The sequence below is a fragment of the Peromyscus eremicus genome, chromosome 6 (genome assembly GCF_949786415.1).
Source record: "Peromyscus eremicus chromosome 6, PerEre_H2_v1, whole genome shotgun sequence".
In the NCBI taxonomy this organism is placed as follows: Eukaryota; Metazoa; Chordata; class Mammalia; order Rodentia; family Cricetidae; genus Peromyscus; species Peromyscus eremicus.
In genome coordinates, this window is record NC_081421.1 from 94,006,363 (window position 1) to 94,027,473 (window position 21,111).

Below are 21,111 nucleotides of genomic sequence, written 5' to 3' on the forward strand. Positions count from 1 at the left end.
GTTGTGTAACTTTGTATCGCTGACATCACCCTTATCTTGCCTTAGGACCCAGCTGTGAGTCCTTGGGCAAGGCCTGTGATCTCACACCATCACAAATGCAATACCATTGCAACACCACGCAGCTTTTGGATGTGTCTCATGGGGTAAACATACTGGCTTCCAACGGCATCACTTTGTTGATCTGGTCAGCTCCATCATGATAAAGAGATGTGTGGGGACATATCCTGGTGTTTGAAGCCTGGCGGCTCGGACTGGGACTTGTCAGGGTGATTCCATAGATCAGCCCCAGAGTCCGGTTTGACCAGTGAGTAGAATAAAGCAAACGTGGATTCCCTGGAAATTTATATTTCATGTTACAAGCTTCAGCCTTGACTAAGACGCAGCCATCCTAGGCGTAGGGAGGCTTTTCTAAGACTACCTAGAGCAGTGGTTCTCAACCTTCCTAACGCTGCGACCCTTTAGTACAGTTCCTCATGTTGTGATGACCCCCCCACCATAAAATTATTTCGTGCTACTTCATAACTGTAATTTTGCTACTGTTATGAATCATAATGTAAATATATGTATTTTCCTATGGTCTTAGGTGACCCCTGTGACAGGGTCGCTCAACACATGGGGTTGTGACTCACAGGTTGAGAACTGCTGATGTAGACCTTGTGAAAGAGAAGTCACTAGAAAACCGATGAGCAAACGTGAATCAGAAATGTGGCTTCTTTTAGAATCAGCTCCATGGTTGGACCTAAAATCCTAGGGAGCCTGTTCGCTTCTAACCTCATGTCCTACCAAGCCCCATCTAAACTCCGCCATCCGACCTTGCCACTGCCCCTGGGACTACACACCTTTCCCTTGGCCTAGAAGGTTCTGAGGCAGGACAGCTGAGTGGCTTGAAGCCGATAGTATGATTTCATTGTCAGCTAAACTGTGTCCACTGATAATATATATTGAAAATGTAACTTCTAGTATCTGGGCATATGACCTTATTTACAAATAAAGTTTTGCAGATATAAGCAAAAAAAAAAAAAAAAAAAAGATAGTCTCTCTTTTCAGATCAAGTGACCAAATTAAGATGACATTGTACAGGCTGGAGAGATGGCTCAGTCAGAAAAGCACTTGCTACCCCGGTGTGAGGATCCGAGTTGGGTCCTTAGCCGCCGCTTCAAAAGCTGGGTACAGCAGCATGTCTGTAATCTTAGCCTTGGGGAAGCGGAGACAGGAGGATTGCTGGAGCTCCCTGGCCAGCCAACCTAACCAAATCAGTGAGCTCCAGGTTCAGTGAGAATCCCTGTCTCAAAAACTCAGTGGAGGGCTGGAGAGATGGCTCAGCGGGTAAGAGCACTGGCTGCTCTTCCAGAGGTCCTGAGTTCAATTCCCAGCAACCACATGGTGGCTCACAACCATCTGTAAATGAGATTTGATGCCTTCTCCTGACATGCGGGCATACCTGCAGGGAGAACACTGTATACATAATAAATAAATAAATCTTTAAAACACACACACATACAATGGAGTGCTTCCCTGGTAGGGGTGGACCATGATCGAGAAGATGGTTTCCTCCTCCATTTTACTTAGAATTTACTGACCGCTGTAACCAAAAGAATTTTTTTTTTTTTTTTTTTTTTTTAAGCAGGATATTGCTGTGTACTCAAGGCTGGCTTTAAATTTAGTACGTAGCTGAGGCTAGCCTCAGACTTGCAGAGTTCTTTGCCCTTCAGCTCCTGAGAGCTGGAATTACAAGCATCTACCACCACACCCAGCTTTATTCTAAAGCCACAGTTTGTGTTTACTGGTCAGGGCGATGTTGGCAAACAGATACACATGCCACACTGGTGTATCATCAGCACCGTTTCTTGGACACTTACTGGAAATCCTCAGGAGCCAGGTTTCCTTGACAGTCAGTGGAGGAATCCGAGATTTAAATGAGTTCATACATGGAAAGGTCTTAGTACAGAACCTGGGGTGTGATTGGTACCCTGTAAACACATGGTAGCAGCCGCTGTTCCTGCTCCCTGTGCACAGGGCTCACCCCTGACTTCATGCCTTAGACCTCCCCCAACTCCTGAAAGCAACCATGAGGTCACTTTGGGATCACCCTCTGGGACTCATTCTTCAATGTTGTGCACTTTAGACAACTCAGCTCTGAGGCCAGGGACTCTGCTTGTCATCTTAATAAACAGCTGGCGCCTGAGTGACATGCAGCTGAAGACAGGGGGCGTCTACATGAAGACTGAAACAGGGTCTTCCCAGGTAGCCCGAGGCTACCTGAATCTCTCATCCTTCTGCCTCAGTTTCTCACATGCTGGGATTATAGATGTGTACCCCTAATCCCAACATTCTGAAGATCTGTATGTTTCTCAGTGCAAGTACAGCTTGCATCTGTAAGAAATTTTCAGAATTTCGTCGGTGTGTCTGTTTCAAGACCTTTGAGAGGTTCCTAAATGTAACCTTGGTCTGCCTTATAAACCTGCTATACAAGATGAAAACTGGAGCCACTTCCTATTTCCCTAATTACTCACATATTTAGAAAGAGGTGTCCTAAGTTTTTTAGAGATGGAGTTCTGGCATCTTCTGTATCTGTCTGCTTAGGAGATCTTGTTCTCGCAATATCGTGTCACTTAGATATGTTAGAGGCCAGGATTTCAGCCCTGGAGTTGTTTGCTGTTAAACTCTGCCCTCTAGTGGTCACTATATGTTACAACAGTGCAGCATTTGGCTATAGCTCTGTTTCTGAACACTTTTAATATGAATGTAACATCATAGCACGTTATAGCTCAACTTCAAAAGGGAGGGCTGTGCTTAGAATACATAAAGAAGCATGGTGTTTGTGTTGGCTTCGTGTAAGGCAATGTGATGTTCTAAAGGCCCTTTGTTATTAGAGTATTGTCTGGCATTGTTTAGGGGGAGACTCTTGGGTTTGGCCTAAGTTTTTACTCACATTAAAGTTTCCTTGGGGGGCTGGAGAGATGGCTCAGAGGTTAAGAGCACTGGCTGCTCTTCCAGAGGTCCTGAGTTCAGTTCCCAGCAACCACATGGTGGCTCACAACCATCTGTAATGAGATCTGATGCCCTCTTCTGGCCTGCAGGCTGAACACTCACTGTATACATGATAAATAAATAAAATCTTTAAAAAAAAAAAAAAGTTTCCTTGGAAGGACTTGCATTTGCATTGTGAATAAAACCGACACTTTGTCAGGAAGGATCCTTGTCTTAGCGAGGCAGAAAACAGGACTTTGAAGACTGTTAGGGAAGACTCCACCCTTGTGGACAGTGTGTGTGCTCAGGCTGACTGAAGCAGGAGAGGGTAGCAGGTATTTAGGAAAGCTGTGGTTACTCTCATAGTCCTTGAATGAGGAAAGCTGAGGGAACAGTGTTCTTGGGAATTCTGAAAAGATCGTCACATTGTTGAGAGACCAAGACTGGGTTTTCAGATGGATTTTTATTTATTTGTCGCCAAAATAATATATCATCAGATAATTCTTTGTGACCTGCTTTGTTGGTTATATTTCATTCTGTGTTAAACACATGGTTGCATTCAGTGTTAAATACAAGAGCCCATCTTTTGGTACAGATAAGTGTCCTGAATCTATCTGAAATCCAATATGCTCCATAACCTATAACTTTTTTTGAGTATCAGCTTGAAGCCCCAACTAGGAGCTTCCATACCATGCAACTTTGTTTCATAAACAAAATTACTAAAATACTGTATAAATTAACTTCAGTCCATACATATTAAATATATTTGGAACATAAATTAATTTCATGTTTAGACTTTGATTGCACTCCCAAGTTCTCTCTCTCTCCCTCTCTTTTTTCCTCTTCATATATATTTCCGTGTATGTATATGTGTCTGTGTTCCATGTGTGTGTGCATATATATGTATACATACATACATACATATATATATATAATCTGAAATCTGAAGCATTCAAGTATTTCAGATAACACGTACCCAACCTGAATTTCTTTATAAGAAAATGCCCTAGTGACATTTGGGCTTTTCCAATCATCTCTTGTTTAAAACAATTTCTGCAGTGAGAACAAAGTCACTTCACAGAATGTATTATCCATTGTGCTGCTGCTACTGTGAACTACAGTTCTCAGGGCTAAGGATACAACACTGAATAAAGTCCTGGGTCTTCTGTTCTGGGGGGCGGGGGGATGATAATAAGAAAGACAACCAAGTCAGTTAGACTGTGTTCTCTGTTAATGGAGAGAAGGCTCAGCAGGGACGGGGCTGGGAGATTTTGGGCAAAGGAGCTGGGGCCTCACCGAGAACTCGCGAAGTCAGAGCATGCCCTTTCTGTAAAGGAACAGTGGGGAGGCCATCAGAGCTGCTGAGAGCAGTGGGGTCAGCGGCTTTTGGAGTCACTGCTGAGAGGCGAGGGTGACATTGAGTGGGCAGGTTGGACAGGGCCTGCACGTCAGGAAGGACTAGAATTTGTACAGAATGAGACTGGAAGCTGTCTGGGGTCCACTTTGGAGTCCTCATTGTTAGTGGACAGAAAGGGAAAAGGCACAGAGGAGGAGGGCAGTTGGGAGGCCATGAAAGGGTTCAGGTGACCGGGGATGGGAGTTTGGACCCACTAGATATCAGGGGAGGTGGGGAAGAAGGAATTGGATGGGTAATATGAAGGCAGAGCTAGATTTCCTGGTGGATTGGTTATGAAGTGGGAGAGAGGGGTCAGGAGAAATACTGGAGGAGTCAACAACTGAGGAGAATTGGGGTACATTTCCCCAAGAATTTCTGATCAGATAAAAACCCAAGGGCTGGAGACATGGCCCAGTGGTTAAGAGTACTTGTTGCTCTCCCAGAGTTCCTGGGTTCTGTTCCCAGAACTCACATCAGACAGCTCACAGCTGCCTGTAACTCCAGTTCCAGGGACTCTGGTGCCCTCTTCTGACCTCCTTGGACACCCACCCAGACACACATATGTATAAATAAAAATAGGTCTTAAAAAAAAGAAAGATAACGAACCAGGGGCAGAAATGGCTAAGTTTAAGTAACAAATGGATCAAAATAAATCCTCCTGGCAATGAAAGGGATTTTTCTGTTTTGTTTTGCTTTTTGTTTTTCACATTTCTCTCAGTTTACATGTTTTCCTCTAGTAGTGTTTTATAATACTTAGGTATAAAATTAAAACACTCCCTTCTTATACCATAACTCACTCCATAAATATACTGAAAACTTGTGGGTTGATCTGAATTATCTAAAACAACAACAGCGTAAATATATTAGGAAAAAAATCCCTAAACTCTTGTCTCAAGACTTTTCACATTGTTAAAAATTGTTGAGAATCCTTTAAAAGATTCTTTAGTTATATGAGTTATAACTATATTCATTGTGTTGGAGATTAAAATGGAGAAATTATTTACGTGTGTGTGTGTGTGTGTGTGTGTGTGCGCGCGCGCGTGTGCGTGTGTGTGATATACATGTATGTGTGTATGCATGCCCACATGTGTGGGGTACTCGTCTCTGCTGGTTGTGTGTGTGTGTGTGTGTGTGTGTGTGTGTGTGTGCATTTGTGTGCACTTGTGGAGGCTCAAGGTTAATGATGAATGTCTTCCTGGATTTCTCTTCACCTTATATGTTGAGGCAGGGTCTCTTGGTGGACCATTTTGGCTAGCCTGACTGGTCAGCTTGCTCCAGGGATTACAGACAGGCTGCCAGGTATACCACACTTTTACATGAGTTCTGGGATCAACCTCTGAGGCAGCTCCCCAGCCAACAGCGGGGGATTTTTTAAAAAATATTTATTTTATTTCATGTCATTTTATGTTCATTTAGTGTATTCATTTAAAATGAACAATAAGCCTATTATGCGGGAAGATGAAGTGCATATTTTTGTGAAAAGATAGTCATTTTTCAAGACAAAACACGTTTCATGGTAAGAATGGCATTGTGTTATGTCTTTGTAAATCTCTTTCATGCAGCTGTTCTCTGTGCCCGCTTTGGCCACCAGTGTATTAGGTTGTTCTGGTTGCATGCTGAAGAAACCAGTCTCACATGGCTACGTGGTTCAAAAGGGCAGAAGCCCTTTAGTGAGTAACTGTTTAAGATAATTACAGAGGTCCTCTGATGCTAATCTAGACCTTGGAGGTTGCCTCACCTGAGAAGTTAGCTGTAGTGTAGACTCTGAAGTGAGGCCTTACTGGTGGGCTCTGTCCCTTTACGATCCGTCTGTCTGTCTGCTGTTTGAGTGAGTGGTGCTGTTGTGCACTGGATATTTGAAGAACATTGGTTCATGGAGTCAGGTAGAGCTTTCTAACATTTACATATCTCATTATATCCTGTCAAAACAGACTAGTTGATATCGTCACTAATCCCCCCAGAAAAGCTGTTAAAATGTGGACAAGCTGTGAACTTCTTGGTGGTAACTCAAAAGTCCTTCAAAATCCGTTTTCACTTGACGGCCCAAATCTTTGTTTTGGTAACAAATGCTATGGGTTGTTTTCCCCGAGGAAACAGTCCACTTCATTCATCCCCACCCCACCCACACCCAGAAAGTGTCTGCCAATTAAATACTCAAGTGAGGAGCTGGAGAGATGGCTCAGAGATTATGAGCACTGGTTGCTCTTCTAGAGGTCCTGAGTTCAATTCCCAGCAACCACATGTTGGCTCATAACCTTCTATAATGAGATCTGGTGCCATCTCTGACATGCAGGCATATATGCAGGCAGAACACTATATACATACATAAATATACATAAATAAATAAATAAACAAACAAATTTTTATAAATATCTTTAAAATAGAATAGTAATAAATACTCAAGTGAGAATAACCGTAGTTTGTTAGATTGTCTTTGTTGGATAGAAAATGGTGTTCCATGATAGAAGGGCTTATCAGTAGGTGATGTAGGCCAAATTGTGCTTGCAGCCACTGCACCTGGATGTATTGACTAAGTGAGGCTGTAGACTGCCCATAAACTCTGAGCTGAGTCCCAGGAAATTGAGTAGTTCTCATAGTGTCATCTCCACCTTCTTCAGTGGGAACCGCCTCTGTATTCTTACATGCTGTGGGCCTGGGACGGTCAGGAGTGGAGCCTGCTGGATCAGTGTAGCTGTTGGCTCTGCTTTGCATCCTCTCAAGGAAACTGCTTTTCACTCGCCAGAACTTTGGCCCATCAGTGTGACTGTTGACCCAGTGTTATAGGCAAAGAAGGTCTCAGTGTTATTGTGAAAAGAAGTTTTGGTCTCTTGGACTGCTTGGAAGGTCCCCCAGGACTAGAGGGTACCCTGACATTTAGGAGCTGTAGAAATACGAACAATTCAGTAGCTCCTCTTTGCTATTTATCTAAGTCCATCACCACCATCCCAACTCAGCCTTACAGAACAGTTGCATTTATATTTAAAGACCGATTATTAATATAGAGAAGACATTAAATTTTTATTTAAAAATAAGAAAAAAAAAATGAGAATGTATACCAAAAATAGGGGCTCTGAGTCATGGGTCAGTTCCTTACAAAGGGGTAAGCTGTGAGCCCTCTGTAACTACTAATGTTGAACATAACCAAATCATTAATCACTATATACTAAAGAGCTGGGCCAGAAACAGTTGCTGTTCTGTAATTACTTTATATTAAAACTAGGAAAGCCCAAATTTAGTTGAGGCCAAGGCCCGATTTACCACAAAGATGCTCTTCTCGGGGTAAAAGTGCCAGCGAGGGATAAATTCATTTAGGGGATGGATTGACTTGGGAAAGCTGGAAATGCACGTACTCCTGATCCTCCCATTTTTATCAGTTGCCCGAGCACTTGCTCAGCTCTCTGTGTGCCCGCAGTGTAGATGAGCTGGCCAGCCTCCATCCCCTCCTCTCTGTGAATGAGATAAGGATGTGTCAGACCCTGGGAATGAGAACATAGCTGTTTGGCCCTCGGAGGCAATTCCCCAGCTCTCTCCAGATGGCATCTAATTGTTTCTTGAATGACCTCAGTGTCCAGGCTGCAGGAACCTGGTCCGAGAGGCCATTCCACATATTTATTAGCTTGTGGATGAGAACTTGCTACATAAAGCCTCCATTCACCCTCTCCAAAGAGCTTTCTGTGCAGAAGCAGCAGCAGAGCTGATGAAGTGCTTCCTGTGCCCCGGGCTCCATCTGGACTCTGGGTTTTCCCAGGCCCAGGTGGCTGGGTTAGGCGAGGGGTCTGTGTGCTTGGCCGAATCCACCCTGGGTGGACTCTACTCCGCGCTGTGTCCTCACGGTCTGTATAGAAGAAGCCCAGACCTGAGCAGAGCCAAGGTGGTGTGAGTTGGGAGTTAATGTATTCTGCCTCACCTCTACCCAGTTTGGGTTCCCGGGGTTGTTTACAGACGAAGGGACCAAGAAGATTGCTGGAGTTAAAGTGAGAACCAGTTCTGCCTTCATTTTGTTCCTGTTGAGATTAAACACCCTTGCCTAAAAGGAGAGAAAGGTTGTATCTGTCTTACAATTATAGGCCATTATTTCCGGGAAATCAAGGCAGCTGGTCCCATCACATCCAAGGGCAGAGAGAGAATGATGCACACATGCTCATTTTCTCTCTACTCTTATACAATTCAGGACCCAAACCCAAGGAGCTGGACTGTCCACAGCGGGCTGGGCCTTCCACTTAATGAAGACCATCCCCTCCAGGGATGGAGAGATGGCTCAGCTGTAAAGAGTGCTTGCTGCTCCTGGCAGAGGATCCAGGTTCAGTTCCTAGCACTCACATGGCGGCTTGGCTCACAAGAGCCTTAACTCCAGTTCCCGGGGACCCTACAGCATCTTCAGACCGCCACGAGCACTACATGCATGTGGTGCACATACATACATGCCGGCAGAGCACTCATGCACATGAAATAAAAATAAATAAAACTTTCATAAAGGAAGAGAGAATCCCCCGCAGACATGACCTCAGAACAACCCGAGGTAGCCAAACCTCATTCCGACTTTCTCCCCAGGTGATTTTTAGATTGTGTCCAGTTGACAATTAACAATAACTGCCACATGTCCTGATCCACACAGAGGACGGCAAGGCTGGCTCACCAGTGTGTGTGTGTGTGTGTGTGTGTGTGTGTGTGTGTGTGTGTGTGTGTGTGGTGGAGGCGTCTGGCTTCGGTGTGGCATGTCATTCCTCTTGGGGAGCAGAGGATAGGATCCCTACTTTCTGACATCTAAGATGATAAAGACCACACCCCAGGAAGTGCACGTGCACAACTCCTGTGCGCCCTTCTCCCAAGGTGCTTGTGAGCTGCAGATTGAGAATCCCTCACAGTACTCGCGTTTCCTCAGGCGCCTCGTGTATTTGTCGTGCTGGACATCGTGGTGACGAATGTCACATCTGAAGAAGACATGGGAGCTAAGCACATCAGTCATTCTAGTAGCTGGACCGGGGGGGGGGGGGGCAGGGCAGGAGGAAGAAGAGGAAAGGAATGGGAGGAGGAATTCCTGAAAAGGCCACAGAGCCCGACCTAAGCCTGCCCACCTGCGGACTGGCTCCAGAACCAATCTGAGGGCTGTCTGAGTGTGTGTGGAGATGGTGTCAATTCCATGTCTTTGTTTTCCTCTGACCACTGGAGGAGCTCCGGGCTTCTGGAAGGAAATGGTCTCCAACACCTCTGAATCTGGCCCCGTGGTTTTGCAAATAACCAAACAGCCTTGGAGAACTGCCCTCAAGGAGTTTTAGTAGCTCATGCCAGTGCCCGCGTGGAGGAAGCGATGAGACGTTCTTGATTCATAGCCTCCCCTAGCGTGGGAGGGTGCTGGGTGTGGAGCAAAGGTCACACCCGTACTCCCTGACACAGAACGTCCCAGCTCCAAGAATCTCCTTCACTAAAGGCAAATTATGTCTTCAAAACTCAAGACAACTCAGTTCTTCCGTGTAAGTCCCTGGAGCAGACTGAGGAACGGCGTTCATTTCCACCTAGTGCTGACACGTCAGTGTAGAGCCCTGCTATTCACGGAGAAAATCACACACACGGTTTCATGCTCCTTTTTTAGCATTTCTCAGATGTGGGGTTGGCACACACATCATTGCAGCAGAGCCCAACATGCGCTGTTAACATACACCTTGAACTTCAGCTAGACCTTGTGGTTATTGTTGACATGTTAAGGAAACATTTTAGGAAAACCATTTTTAAGGACACAAACGAAGGTTATGCCATACCATTAGCCCTGCTCCCAAGCCTGATAAAGCGTCCTGTGTTAGGGTTAATCTCAAGTTTGATTCTCACTCCGATAAGTAGTCCTGTAAACTTAATGGCTGATATAATGTAGTAAACTTCCTAAGGCTTGGGTTTGGAACAGGCTGGGCCACTGCTCCTTCTGGGAAGGAGAACATCCCAGGGATGCTCACTCCTCTGTCTGCTTTTCAGTGCAGTGGATGTATTTTCTTAGATCAGCTTTATATATAATCACCCAGTGGACGCTTAACCTTCTGGTGTCAAAAATTCCTGTTCAAAGGAAAGGGAACTTTTTCCTCAATTCCAGTTTGGAAAATCCCAGGGGTAGCTCTCTGACTGGTCTTAGGTTGGTCATATGTCCACTCTTGGACAGCTCAGTGTCCAATATTCTGACCGGTTTACACAACTATCACAAGGGTAAATACACATGCTACCCAGTAAAGCTTTGCACTATGAGAAGCAGTGTCAGAATTAGATCATCGTTAGGTCTGCTTGTAGTGAGGTGTGCTTAGAGTTCATCAGTCAGGGACAAGCAGGAGGCCCACCCCTCTGGAGCTGCCACCTGCTTGTCCCAGAACTCAGAGGTGGAAGGTTACAGGAGTGTGCTAAGTGACTGAGCCCACATCAGAAAAAGGGGCAGTCTCAAGCCCCAACTTACTCATGGGTCCCAGCCAATGGGAGAAAAGGACAGTGAGTTCTCACAGCCAGGGAACTTTTGAAAACACTGTCTTATGCCAGGTCAGCACGCCAGCCACCCCTGCGGTTTTTCTGTTGTGTCCCCCTTTCTGAAGAGTTATATATTAAAAATGGCTTCGTTTTCATGTCCCTTGAATTTGTTACGATCTTATTTCCATTATCACTGCCTGCTATTTACACCTTTCTCCATAGTTCTTTAGGATCATAGTAGGCTATTTTTCTAATTGTCTGTGTCTAGTTGGGATACACATATAATGTGTTGACATGTGACTGCTAAACTTGCAGAAATCCCTCCCCCAACCATCTTGCATTTGATCTTTTAAAGCCCTGTACAGGGCATTCTGTAGCTTCACTCTCTGCGGGTTGATTTAGGGGCCGGATACCCATTGCGTCAGTTTCATGGTGGCTGCCCTGGCAGAGGAGGTGTAAGTGGGACCTTGTGAGAGCTTGTTATCTGGTATGTGGCCCTGGAAAGATTCCCACATCTGTTATCACAAGTGACCCAACCCTAAGACACAGTGTTCCAGAGAATTATCCAGGTCAGCTCCTGAAGCTCACCCCATACTTCTCCCTCCCTCCACCCAGCCCTCCCACCTAGTTGGGAAGGAACACTAAAGGCATGCAGGGACCGGTTGGGGGGAGTATGGGGGTATTGTACTAGCCTTTGAACACTGGCAAAAACAGTCCATTGTCCCCTCGCTAGGCACCAGGTAAAGAAAATATTGACCTTCTAGATGTCACTTCTGAAGACATTGTACTTGGCAGCAATCAAGGAAGTGAAGAGATTGGCTGCAGATCAATTCAGCCTCTTGCAGAGAATTCTGGGATCTGGCCTTTCCCCCACCAAGGGCACAGGTGTATTTCTATACATAGAGGTGCTCCTGGTCTTCATGCGGTACCTGAGGTTCTATTGCCTCCTGGTCCTGAGATTCTGATCTCAGCATCCTTAGTCTCTGCCTGCTCTTTCCTGTCCATTATATGTTGTCTAGCATCCCTGACATTCCAGATGAACTCCCAGCCCATGTTGCCGGAGTGCTTGTCATTGGGTAAAGGGAGGCCTGCTCTCTGGATTTGCTTTGGATAAGGCAGTCCGGGCAACCAGCCGTGATGGGCTTCTATTAGCACATCGGATGGGACAGAGTCTGACTTGCTCCCATTATTTGCTCTAAGAGCTGCTGGTTGGTGCCCACAGAATGGTGATAATGATGCCAGCCTCCTCGTGTGTTAAATGAGACACTGGTAGAATTTTCTGTAGAAACTCTGGCTGTTGGGAACCTCACTAGGAAATAAAGTAGAAAGATGTTGGTGACTGCTGTGGCCTTTCTAGATGAGCTCCCCAAATGTGTGGCTGCCAAGGGGTTGCTGAGGTCTGACTTGTACACCTTCCATATTTACTGTGATAGATAACAAGACCCTTCCCCAGAGGAGTGCAAAGGCTTCTCTCCTCTGACAAGTGGGAAAGCTACTTCTTAGCCATAAGGGGCCTCGATGCTGCTTGCCTGGCTCCTCCTCTTACCAGTCAGAGCCCTGCCAAGCCAAACTGTGTCCATGGTAACCAGACAAGTGTTTTCTATGTCCTCAGTCACGTTCATGACCACTCGGGTGTTTTGTTCACTTCCTTCCTACTGACTATTGAAAGACTTTCTGCATCTCAGGCTGGTGACACTCAGCAGGTAAAGGTACCTGTCATCAAGCCTGATGACTTGAGTTTGAACCCCTAGACCCACATGGTGGAGAGAGTGGATTCCCACATGCATGTGCACACAAGCACACACACACACATACACACACACACACACACACACACACACACTAAATGGATAAATAAACAAATAAAAAATAAAATTACCTAGTTTTTAAAGTGAGAAAACAATCAGTGAGGACTTCTAGGTACCTAAGTGTTTGAGAATTGAGTATAAGCAGAAACCCATGTCTCCAGTGAGTAAATCATCACACAGCAGTTTGTATGGCTCACGGAAGCCATATTTCACCCCAAAGCTAAGAGCTCCTAATCTGGACTGATTCTCAGAGCTATTTTGGCAGAATGCAGGCTTGGCCATTGTATCATTCAGATGATAATACCCAGGATATTTCTGATGGGACAAAAGGCCATTTTCCTACTGAAGTGATGAAGTGGCTAACATTCACTGAGAAGGGATGAATTAGACTGTTTTCGACTGTCGTGGTTGGAATGGGTGGGGTTAACCCTGACATCTCACCTGGTGCCCTGCCTACCCTGTACTCTGGCAATTCTGCCTGTCTTTGCATTCCTTGATAGCCAGCATTTGGGAGCCTTTCTAGGTGGTGGTGGGGTGGGGTGGCTTAGGAGGAGTGCCCTGGTGAACGCCTGCTTCGAGGGGCTTAAGGAGAAACGGGGAGGCAGAGAATAGCTTCTTGGGGATACAGACAGGCAGGATTAAGAAGGACAAGGAGGCCACAGCCTTCATGGGGTTAGATCTGGCATGACTCTAGAAATAGCTGGCATCAGACAATCCGGTAATATGAACCAGAGCAGTATGAAGAAATCGGGCACCTGGGAGATGGTTCTCAGGGGACTCTAAGCAGAAGCCAAAGCTCTGTTGTCATGGCAACAGCCACCCGGTGTGGCAGTGTCAGAGGAGTGAGATTGGCAGGCTTCAGGTCAGAACGTAGACCGAAGTCCAGTTCTACAGCCAGAGTGGTATAAGGGCAGTAAAGGGGTTGGGAGACGCCACCCACGACCCATGAGAATTGCCCACAGCTGCTCAGTCAGTCAGATTGGCTGGGCCACGGGTGGCCTGTGGAGAGCTTAGAAGTTGTAGATGGGCCTTGGGGGTGGGCATGCAGGCAGACACTGTGGATCTGTTTCCTACCTGTTCCCGTAAACAGCTCCTCAGATGACAAAGACACAGGAGACAGTGTGAGATGCCTGCGCAAATGTGATTAAGACCCTTTCTGTAACTGATTTTCAGGTTTTAAACGTGAGGACTAAAATGTACTTTTAAGGCTCAGTACTCTTGATCATCTCCTTTTATTCTCAGTTTTAAAAAGAAGGGTCCTAAGCCCCAGCTGCAGTCGGGCAGTGGCCCAAGTCATTGACCATTCTCTGAGGACACAGGTCTAGTAGCCCGGCATGCGAGAGTGGGCAGGAGAGGGTGGTTTCTTGTGCCTTTCTTCAAGGCTGGCTGTGCCTTCCATGTGATGGGGACAGGCTGTATGTTGTTATTTGATGCTTTTGATCACCTGGTAAGTTGGGGGAACAGACGAACCTTTTTGAGAGGTGAAGTAATTTCCCAAGGTCACTCGGCTGGCTCCTGGTGCAGCGTTCTGCGTCCCATCATTCCTCTGCTCTGGAGTGCGTTCAGAGCTTTGGAGCCACGTGGATGTCTGTCTCACAGCTCAGTTTCGAAAGGTGCCAATGTGCAGAAGTGCCTGTAAGATGGGAAAAGCTCAGTTGCTCCTGGTGGAGGTGGGGCGTCTCCTGGAGGCTCCCCTGCACAGAGGGGCCCCTGAGCCGCTTCTGCAGTCACGGGCTGCTCCTGTTGTTCACAGTTACTAAAAGTAGGAGGGAAGGAAAAGGGGCAATGCGGATAGCAGAGAAAACCCAGCAGAGAGGACAGAAACAACCTGCTCTGGGTATGATGTCTTCATGGTTAGTGTGGAATGCCAGGGGGCCTGTCAAAGTAGGCGGTGAGCCACCTTGGATGGGCTAGACTCCCAAGGGTTCACAGGGGCTATATAGGAGCCCCCCTGAAATGTTATGTCAAGCGTCAGGAATCTGTGCCTCTTGCCCTGGGAAGACAGCCCATGACTTTCTACTAAAAGATGCCCAAGACCGCCAGATAGCCTGAATCTGCTGTTTGAGAAGTTGAAATTACCATATCCTCCTCCTCCTCCCCTCCTCTCTCGTCCCCCTCTCCTCCTTCTCCTGGACAGGATCTTGTGTATCCCAGACTGACCTCCAACTCATTCTGTCATTAAAGGCGACCTTGAACGTCTGATCCTCTCGCTTCACCTCTCAAGTGTGGGAGTACAGGCGTGTTCCACCACAGCCAGGTTCAGCAGTGCTGGGGTATGGGATCCAGGGCTTCATTGGTGCTGAGCAGGTGCTTTGCCGACTGAGTTACAGCCTCAGTCTGGGTGCATATTCTTTTCATTTTACCTTAATGCTCCAGCATAGACACAGAAAGAAGCCTGTGAAGTAAAGCATTTCTGAGGAGGTGCCAGGAAGTAATAGATGGTTGTGACAGAGGGATATATGGAGTAGACTTATACAAGATCCAGTAAGAAAGAAAACTCTCGACTGCCTATAGCCTCACATTATTCAGTTTTACAATTTTAATAGCTATTTAGAGAATCATAAAGCTGTTGGGGGAGGGGCAGGGACCTGGTGTCCAATAGAAAGAAATCTATTTGTGGAGACCGTGCTTAGTTGCCTTGTGTCGGGCGGATCAATACCATTTCCTGAAAGAGACCTTTTAGCGGCCATCTCCCTTCATCCCCCTTGAGGAATCTGGGGAGACTGTCAACCTGAGATCAGATGTCCATCAGAGAGTGTCTGCCACCCTGGAGAACCTGCTTCCAGAGGCTCTGTCATGTCCACTGGGGCACAGCAGGTGCTCATGGACCCAGAGCAGCAGAGATCTCAACATCATTGCCTGCCCTCTGCCCACCACGTCCAGCTTGCATTCCTGTTTGGAGTAAGAACTGACTCTCATTTGCATAGAGGGGAATGTGTTGGACTGTGTCAGCAGCCTCAGCTGCTCTGTCTGGCCTCTCCTCCAGGCTCATCGTTTCTCAATGGTATCTGAGATGAGTTCTGTCCCATCAGGCCCTGTGGCTCTTTGTGTGAGGGTGTGTGTGGGAATCACATCACCTCCTTCTGCCTTACAGATGCTCATCAACTTAGGACGGGGTGACATCCTAAGGGGCCGCCCAGAAGCTGAAACTATTCTAACACAAAGAGATACTTAATATACCTAACCCACCAGGCATCCCAGCTTTGCCCAGCCTACCCTGAATATTCAGAGCAGTTAGCCTCGGGCATCGGGAAGTCCTCTGATACAAAGACCATTCTATAAGAACATGTCCAGTGTCTCGCATAACTAACCGACTACTATTTTGAAGGGAAATGTGGAGTGAATGCTCCCTATGTTCGTTCACCTTGGAACAGTCAACCAAAGACCAGCACAGCAAAGTCCAAATCCTGTAACTCCATGTTCGGTGGCAAAGAACTGAGATGATGTCTCTTCCATTCCTGCTCTGTGGAGGGCGTTCTCTTCTCTCTCTTGGGCTGGTTAACCCCCTTTCTATAACTCTACTTGACCATTATCCCAAGGATCTGGCATCTCCACCATCTTGGAGTCTCCAAGGCAGTCCGGGCTCCACCTCACATCGCCACACAATGGCCTCTCCCATCCTGCATGCCGTACCTCTTTGCCACATGCCTGGCCCCAGTGGGTTCTCGTCTGTCACAGAAGATTTTATAGCCCCTCTCCTGTCCTTTCTTGGTTCTACATCCAGAACCAGGTGGACAGAGCTCCAAAGGGAAGCTGGAGACTGTTGGGCTTAGTCCGAATTGGGCAGGTGCAGGGCGGGTATCTTGGGAAGCAGAAGACCCATAACCCTGCCTCTCTCCTGCGGCCCCTTCCCTGGCATTTGCCACACAGTCCTTCAGGGCGGTGAGACTGTGGAGAGTGTCACATTGCAAAGTCCTCTTTTCGGGGACACCAGAGGCCAAGCACCGGTTTCGTTAGCCTTATCCTGTAGCTCATTAAAGATGCCTTTGTTCACCAAAAGCCAGGTCACTAGGACTTGGTGGAATGAAAAAAAAAAAAAAAAACCACAACAAGGCAGCAAGGATTGGTGGTGTGTGTGGGAGGGAGGCAGGGGAGAATTCCAGTGTTTTGTGTGGGTGGGGGAGGGGAGGGGAGGCTCCCTTGGTCACCTTGAGAAACTCAGCTATTTTGAGCACAGTGACTGATGTTCACCCCAATCGCTAATCCTGAGACTGCTTACTCTGGGCAGGGATGAGCTGGACCTTGCAGCCCCGGACAGTGCCTTTCAGTACACTGATCACCAGCAGTGAACCATGGGACTGCTTGAAAGAGACCCAGAGTAGCTCCATGTAAGCCTGATGTCTTGATGTTGAGGTGGGGAAGGCATGGAGGCTGCGGGTAGGAATTTCTCCAGATGTCCTGAACAGAGAAAGATGGAGAGATCACGGCCTCCATGTTCTCTCCACCATGTCCCATCAGAGAGAGTGCCTGTCACGCTGGGGAGCCTGCTTCTACTTGGGGTGGTTCTGACACTTTGGGGAAGGAACTCTGCACGCGCTTGCTCACTCCTTGGAGCCAGCCCTTGCTGCCAGCAGGAAGCATGTGTCTGGTGGATGTGGCTGGCAGGCTGCTCCAGTTTCCATGGTTACTGGGTAGGGCAGGTCAGTTAGTAGGGCTACTCAAGGGAAGCCTGCCATTGAGGGCAGTTCTTTTGTGTGTTTTCTGGGGGTGGCGGGTGGGGTAGACTGGGGGTGTCCCTTTGCCAGCTGAACCCTCCATTTTGGATGGGTAGAGACAGTGTTTGATCTGAGGAATGGGGCTTTCCTACAAAAGTCCACGTGACTGCCTGGCTTGGCCTTATTACCTTCCAGGTGTTTCCCTCTTAGGTAGCCTGAAGGGGTACTTCAAAGCACCCCAGTACCCGTCTCAAAGTTCTGCCCACTGGCCCCTTCCTTCTACTGGGATTCTGTTAGAGGCTTCCTTCCCATCCACAGAAAGGCATGGTATTTAGAACACCCTAAATCTGAATTGGTTTTAAATCTCATTTACCAAGATGACAGTGAGAACCACTTCCCCAGGTCTCAACATTGTCGTGTGGCTACACGAGTGACAGGTTTAATTACACAGCATTATCAAATCTTCCATTTTGGGTTCCATACGATCGGTTAACTGGTTTCTGCAGTCCAAAACTGGAGCCTCTGGTCCTTTGTTCTCGGCAAATGACACACCATTCTGGTCCTCTGTTTCTTTGCAACTAGAATAGAAGAATCATTGTAAAGAGAGTGTGGGGGAATTGATCAGTGTGGATAGGAGACATTTAAAAGCCTAACTAGGCAGTGAAGGGCGCTTTGGGAGCGCATGCAATTATCATCTTTAGTTGCAAGAATACACTATTGTAGTGTCTCTTTGGCCATTTTAGAAGAAAACTAAGACTTGAGTGCTGCTTCAGAAATGTGTGTGTGTGTGTGTGTGTGTGTGTGTGTGTGTGTGTCACTGTGTGTGTGTGTGTATCACTGCATGTGCGTGTGCGTGCACTCGCGTGTAACAAAAGCAAAACGTGTTCAGGAAACTGTTACCCAGTAAGGTTAGCCCATTCTTAGATCCTGATGGACCAGTCGTTGGCCATTTCTTAATAGGGAAATCCCCTGGTGACAGAGCAGCGACTCTAGTGACCCGAAGCCACTGTTCTGTTTGTACCTGACTCTGGAGCACTGGACTTCATAATCCCATGTGTTTTTACCTGACTCTGGAGCACTGGACTTCATAATCCCATGTGTTTTTACCTGACTCTGGAGCACTGGACTTCATAATCCCATGTGTTTTTACCTGACTCTGGAGCACTGGACTTCATAATTCCATGTGTTTTTACCTGACTCTGGAGCACTGGACTTCATAATTCTATGTGTTTGTACCTGACTCTGGAGCACTGGACTTCATAATCCCATGTGTTTGTACCTGACTCTGGAGCACTGGACTTCATAATCCCATGTGCTTTAGGTCCACATAGTTTGCACATTTGTTTCCAAGAATGTATGTCCAGGGCTGGCAAGATGGTTCAGTAAAGGTACTTGCCATGCAAGCCCAGTGTCATGGGTTCAAGCCCCAGAACTCACCTAAAGCTGGGAGAAGAGCAGACTTCACAGACTTGTTCTCTGAGCTGTGTACACGCACCATTGCGTGAACATGCCTCCCCCACTCCCAACATCATAGACACACCATAATATATATTTTTGAAGAATACATTCTCTTTTGCTGGAGATGGGGGCTGGAATTCAGAGGCTCTTTGCTGACTAATCTTACGGAGTTTCTGTGCAGGAGTGAGGATGTGCCTTTTCCTGAGCCCAGGAAATATGTTCCCAGCCCCTTGGGGAGGTTTTTAGCCTGAAGGAGCTTGTCATTTCCTGCCAAGGGAATAACGGCGATGAAGACTGGTCCCCTTCTGTAGTGTCTCTTACCCTGGCTGATGAGTCATCTCTGTAAAGCTTCTCTGGAGACTTACCATTTGAGCCCATCCTACAGAAATGATAGCAAATAGAAAATGCTTCCTCCTGGGCGCCAGAGATGAACCCTGAAGGACAATGTTGACCCACCAACTGGACGAACTCTGGGCTCAGCCGTCTCCGAAGCCGGTTTGAGGCTTGCCTAACCATTTGATCTTCCAGGTAGACTTTTCAAGGCCCGGGAGCTCTCAGGATAGCTAAGCCAGTCTCTAGCAGAGCAAGTGTGAGGGAGGCAGTTCATGTAAGAGAAGGGAAGCTGGCGTCCCTGGCTCTCCCTAAGCCTGGAGAGCCTTCCTATCCCTGAGCCCATGCTGGACATGTCCCAGGCAGAGCCTTAGCCTCTTCTGGAGGGTATGAGGCCTGTGGCTCCCCATTCTCCCTGATCCAATATAGAAGCCGCTCACTGGCACTGGACAAACAATTCCCTATTTTTATAGGCAGTTCTGACCTAGGCCAAAGGCCAAAGCCTCTGAGGATTTGCCGCTAATCCTGCTGGATATTTCTCATAGCTCACTCATGCCTCATCCGGTGTTGTTCCTTGCTGGAATGAATAGGTTCTGTTTCTCCCCTGTTAACAAGTTTCTGCCTGGGTGAAGTTTTAGGAAGCTTCGGGACACGTTCCACTTTTGAAAGGGGTTGGAGCCACTGAAAGCTAATTCACGGGATGGCAGCAGAAGAGGGGCTGTGGGCCAAAACCTGGGTTTGATTTTAAGACAAAACAAACGGAAAACCGAGCAGAAGAGTTGAGCATCCGCTGTAACTGGGAATCCGCTGCTGTCCCCTCAAGAAAGAGGGGATCTACTGCTGTCCCCTCAAGGGGTCTGAGGCTCTGGCTAGGCCTTTTTCCTTAGAGTCTTCTAGAAAGCCCCTCCTTAGTGGTGGTGAATGCATGGCTTGTGTGCTGAAAGGTTAGGCAGGGAAGGCAATTAAGTGAAGATGGGTAATTAAAGTGAAGGACTTAAAGGGAAACGGGGTGGGGTGGTGGGGTGGGGAGCAAACAGCTGGTTCAGGAGGGAGTACTCAGTCCCCATCCTCGGCACCCAGTCCTGCGGCTGCACAGCCAGGTGGGAAGGGCATGGGCCCTTCCGGGTGTTTGCTGACAGACTTGCTAATTAAACACCAAAAGGCAATAGTGCTTTGCTAATAATGATGACTGCACCAGTGTTATCAGCTGCAAACCGACTGCCAGGGGCATCCTAATTAAAAATAAACAGCCCTGGAGGTGGGCATGGAGACCGGGGATCCTGCCTGATTTCTTAGAGCTTCTAAGATTCCTCTCGGGGAAAGCCACAACCTGATCTCTTGCGGGCCACCTTTCCTGAAAGGAACCTCTGTCTCGCACTAGGATGGTGTGATGTGTACAACTTGCCCTGCTTCTAAAAAAGCCCTAAGTGCTGGGGTGAGAAGCAAACAAAGCCTAGGAGCAGATTGCTGTGGTGTGTTCCAGCCCTGGGAAGGGAAGGCTGCCCGGAGGGGGGGGCGGGTATAACGATTTCTGCCTGGCCTCTGAATTAGGGGACAGCTAAAAGCTCAAGCACAAGCTCTCTTCTAAGAGGGGTTAGAATTTCATCAAGTCTGGTCACATGAGAATTTCTGGCACCGTGTGCATGGCAGGCTGGACACAAGCCGGCCAGAATTGAGCGAGTGGATCGTATTGGCTTCAGCCGAGGGGAAAAGTCACAGACTGGCCTGGGAGAAGGAGCCGACTCACTCACTCCCTTGGCTGCTGGCTGTGGACAGGAGCCGCAGAGCGAGACTGGGGATCCACCATCCGATGCGCCCTTCCTTTTAACTTGAATGAAGGTGTGTGGTGTCTGGGACCGAAGACAAGATGCCTAAAGAATGCAACGCTTTCCACGCCCTCTCTGCAGCCCTGTGCTGCTTCTATCACCGCAAGTCTTTCCTTGGAGTCAAGGTAGGTGTGGCCTGGGGATGTGCGCATCTCTAAATCCTTTTGGGGCCCCAAGACACTAGGTTTCTAGAGGGCACTGGAGGAAGTTTGCATTTTGCAAAATCCATT

General features: G+C 47.5%; 1 protein-coding gene across 2 annotated transcripts in view; it reads left to right on the forward strand.

Annotated features, from left to right (window-relative positions):
* Positions 1 to 21,111, forward strand: part of Bcar3 (BCAR3 adaptor protein, NSP family member) — a 114,694-nt gene that overhangs the window by 45,662 nt on the left and 47,921 nt on the right. The window contains exon 1 of one of the 2 annotated variants that reach the window (XM_059266183.1): positions 20,602 to 21,006. The exons of the other annotated variant lie outside the window; for it this stretch is intronic. Within the exon in view, the coding sequence (XP_059122166.1) occupies positions 20,923 to 21,006 (84 nt within the window). The 5' untranslated portion in view covers positions 20,602 to 20,922. Of the gene's footprint in view, positions 1 to 20,601; positions 21,007 to 21,111 lie in introns of those variants that run through there. 2 annotated transcript variants of the gene reach the window in all.